The 3,617-nt window shown below is 39.5% G+C and overlaps 1 protein-coding gene across 2 annotated transcripts in view; it reads right to left on the reverse strand.

Moving 5' to 3' along the window:
* The window catches only part of gnao1a (guanine nucleotide binding protein (G protein), alpha activating activity polypeptide O, a), a 121,322-nt gene that overhangs the window by 33,750 nt on the left and 83,955 nt on the right, over positions 1–3,617 (reverse strand). For both annotated transcript variants that reach the window (XM_020604371.1, XM_020604372.1), the window contains exon 4: positions 2,431–2,591. In XM_020604371.1, coding sequence (XP_020460027.1) covers positions 2,431–2,591 — 161 coding nt within the window. The remainder of the gene's footprint in view (positions 1–2,430; positions 2,592–3,617) is intronic.

Genomic DNA, 3,617 nt, shown 5'->3' on the forward strand with positions numbered 1-3,617 from the left:
TTACCTGAGATCTACTATGATGCAAGAACGTCTCAGTGGACTTGCCATTATAAGCATAAACCATGTGGTCTCAAATCAGTTGTCATATGATGATGTTGTAGATGACTTTGCTGCAAGAAAAACCAGGAGAGTAAAGCTGTAGCAGGTTATGTGAGATTGAGGAGGTGATGGTGTAGTTTTTAAGTTACGGCAGTACCAAAAACACCACTAGAGGTCTTTGTAAGATCATCTTTTTATTTTTATTTAAATCCTTGTATTTTTTTGTGCCTACTCGTTTCTTTAATATCTTATTTTGCACAGTGCCGTATTTATATTGTATTTTTAAGTTAATGTCACTTGTTTACACTTTTTATTTTGGGAGTATTAATAGGTACTTTATGTAAGCTATTTATATTGTATTTCATATGTTCAGTTCATTTTTTTGTATTTGTTTCTTTAATTCTTTCTAAGTATTTTGAATGTGCAATTGCTTTATTTAAATAAAAGAATGTCCAAGACAAAGCTATTACGTTTCTTATGAGTATATACACTAGCAGTGGAATTTACTGCGATGCAACGGGGCGCCACCTGAAATCTTGCCTAGGGCGCCAAATTGGTTAGGGCCGGGCCTGGTGGGGGTTGTGAAAGAATTTCATCCAAACAGAGGGTCACACTCCTACACAGGCTAAAAACCACTGTATTACAGTATGTTGTGTAGCAGGCTACAGACCCTCAGTCAGTTACATTATATTCAGTAGGAATGGTGGCAGTGCTGTGTTTATCACAAAAAGGTTTAAGGTAACGTGCACTGTCTCCTGTTATATTTTACTTAATCTTAATCAGAAAATAAATCTCAAAAATAAAAATGGCACCTTTATGGTCACTGTAATTCTTATAAGAGAAACTTGCATTATTATTAAGCACTTGTACTGGTACTCGGTATCAGCAAGTACTCAAATGTAAGTAGTTGTATTTGGACTCTGTGATAAAAGTGGTAACGGTGCATCCCTAACAAATAGTGTAAATGTTGTGATGTCATCTGTACCTAAATGTGGTTCCTTTTTATAGTAGTCATTGCAAGGATTTAACAGTTACAGTGTGCAGTCGCTGCTTTTGTCATATATTTATTGAGGATTTCTGACACATCCTGCTACCAGTGATGTAAGCACATCTAAAAAATGTGATCATGACTAGTCCATGCAAACAATGTGAGCCAATTAAATGAATCCAGTTTTAGTCAAAATGAAAAGGAAGGCACACTACTTATTCCTAGATGAATATTATGAAGCATGACTCACTAACATCAACACTAGTCAACAGTAATTTCAGATGAGCGTACTTTGTTTTCCCGTACCCTTGTTGACATGACCCTGCTAAGTATGACGTTTAACATCATTTAGCGCCATTAAATGGCTACTGTATCAACTAAAATAAAATGTACAACAATCTACATCTCCTGTATCCACAGTCAGAGCCTATTAATATGGTGCCTATGACACACAAGCAAAGATTAGTGAATCCCTCTGTCCCCCTGCTTCAGTTTTTCTTCACGGTGCTCTGTGCGATTTTACTGATTATATGGTGTCAAATAAACACAGGCTGTATGCACAAGCATGGCACGAGAGGGAAGTGACCCCGCCCCGTTTGTATCTCCGGCTCCCTTGTTCCTCCCCACTCTGTCTTTCACCTGCTGTCTCTCTCCACCCACACACGGGCACTCAGCATAAATCAGGTCCAGTACATGTAACGGTGATCGACTGTGTCGCAATAGCTAGTGTATTTAGACATATAAATAGTGGAGTCTGAATGTGTGTTCGAATGCATGTTGTTTTTATGATGGGTGTACTGCGGAGGGGGCGTAATGTGTGATCTATTCATCCAGACACTGACAGTGAGTTGGGCAGTTGGAATACATGCACACACAAACTTACTACTATGCTGAGTCAGTAACATAGTAATTCCAGAGGAGCTGCACAAACACCACCATTTTTTGCACACACACACACACACACACACACACACACACACACACATCATGCTTTGTTGAATCTGTTATTGTAAGCACATGCCCACAACTCCACCCTCAAATTAGATGCACATTATAAGAGGAAAACAAGTGACAGTCTTAAAAATTATGCTGTCTTAAAAATGTGAGATATTTTTGTTTGATAACTGTAGAACTGTTGTATCCAGTGGGAAGTCACAGTTTCCTCACTCCTTTCATTTGTCACTTTGTCGCTATGGCCAGCTCCCCTTCACTTTCACCTGCTGAAATCAATATTAAGATTAATTGCCATATTTATAATATTTGGTAAAACTATATAGATATATGGATTATAACTGTCACTGATGCTACCCTTAACTACTGAACATTTCAGGATGTAGGAAGCAGCCTGTGTAAAGAAATGACTGTATTGGTCAGTGGTCACATAAATGACTGCATGTACATACTACTGCGCTGAATCGTTGAGTTGATACTCTCGGGCACGGCTGAAGCACTCCTGGATGCCCGAGTCAGACCACAGACGCATCATGGCAGAGAGCAGCTCAGCGGAGTAAGGCTCTGTGTCCTCCATACGACTGACCACATCGCACACCATCTTAGCATCCGCCTGGAGTAGAGAGGAGGGAAGAAGCAGGAGGTTAGTATTCTTATAGGTCTGTGGAGGGGCTGTTGTAACACTATGGCATTATTCAAACATCACCACATTAATTATGAGACATTGGTAAGATGATTGTAAACAAACACTACTGTCACAGAGGGGCTGTCAGCCTGTACAATGCATTTTCAACAGTGTCACTAGGCAGTAAAGCAGGATTCTTTGGTTAATACACTGAAAGAAAGAATAGTTTTATATACTATGGTATGATAAATACTCCTTTTAATTTGATGATGAACTATGGCACATGGAAGAAAGATCAAGTGGAAAATGGAATAACCTGGAGGGGGGAGGGTTGACATAGATGGTGAATGAAAAGAAGAGAAGCTGAGGTTAGAGATAACAGCTACACAAGGTGACTAAAGAAGAAAAGGACAAGGCTCAGGGAGAGAGAAGCAAGAGCGTTTTCTGGCCGATTTTGTTCATTTATTCTTGAGGTAAAAATACTTCACAAAAGCACAATTTAAAATCCATGTTATTACAGACTCTGAGTTGGGACCTATGCAGAAACAAACCACGAAGCAGCTCCAGTTTATACAAAGGTTTAAGTTCAAATTCTGTTTTAATGCCATAAAACTGCAATATTTGCAAGTGTTCAAGAAAATGCTTGACATTTTGACTAAGTGGGCTTTTTAAAAACTGCCAACACTAACTCACATACAATAGATGGGTGAAAATAGACTGTTTAAAAATCAAGCCAGCTGGGCATGGCCAAAGGTAAAGCATTTTTGTTTTTTTAGCTGCAAAAGGCCAAAGAGGAGGCTGTTGTCATGGAGCAGTGAGTGGTCTGTCTCTGGTTCCTTCAGGGGCAGCGGCTGCTGGTCTGCACTGGGCTCCTTCCACATAAACAAGCAGATAAATTAGCATAAAAAACCCTAAGCTGTTTAGATCATATAGTCACAACAATGCCAAAGTGAAGATCATAGAGTAGCTGCCACCTCTGGTTCACATCAGGCTATATCAGTATAGTCAGCAGGA

This window comes from Monopterus albus, unplaced genomic scaffold, assembly GCF_001952655.1.
Source record: "Monopterus albus unplaced genomic scaffold, M_albus_1.0 scaffold65.1, whole genome shotgun sequence".
Taxonomy (NCBI): domain Eukaryota; kingdom Metazoa; phylum Chordata; class Actinopteri; order Synbranchiformes; family Synbranchidae; genus Monopterus; species Monopterus albus.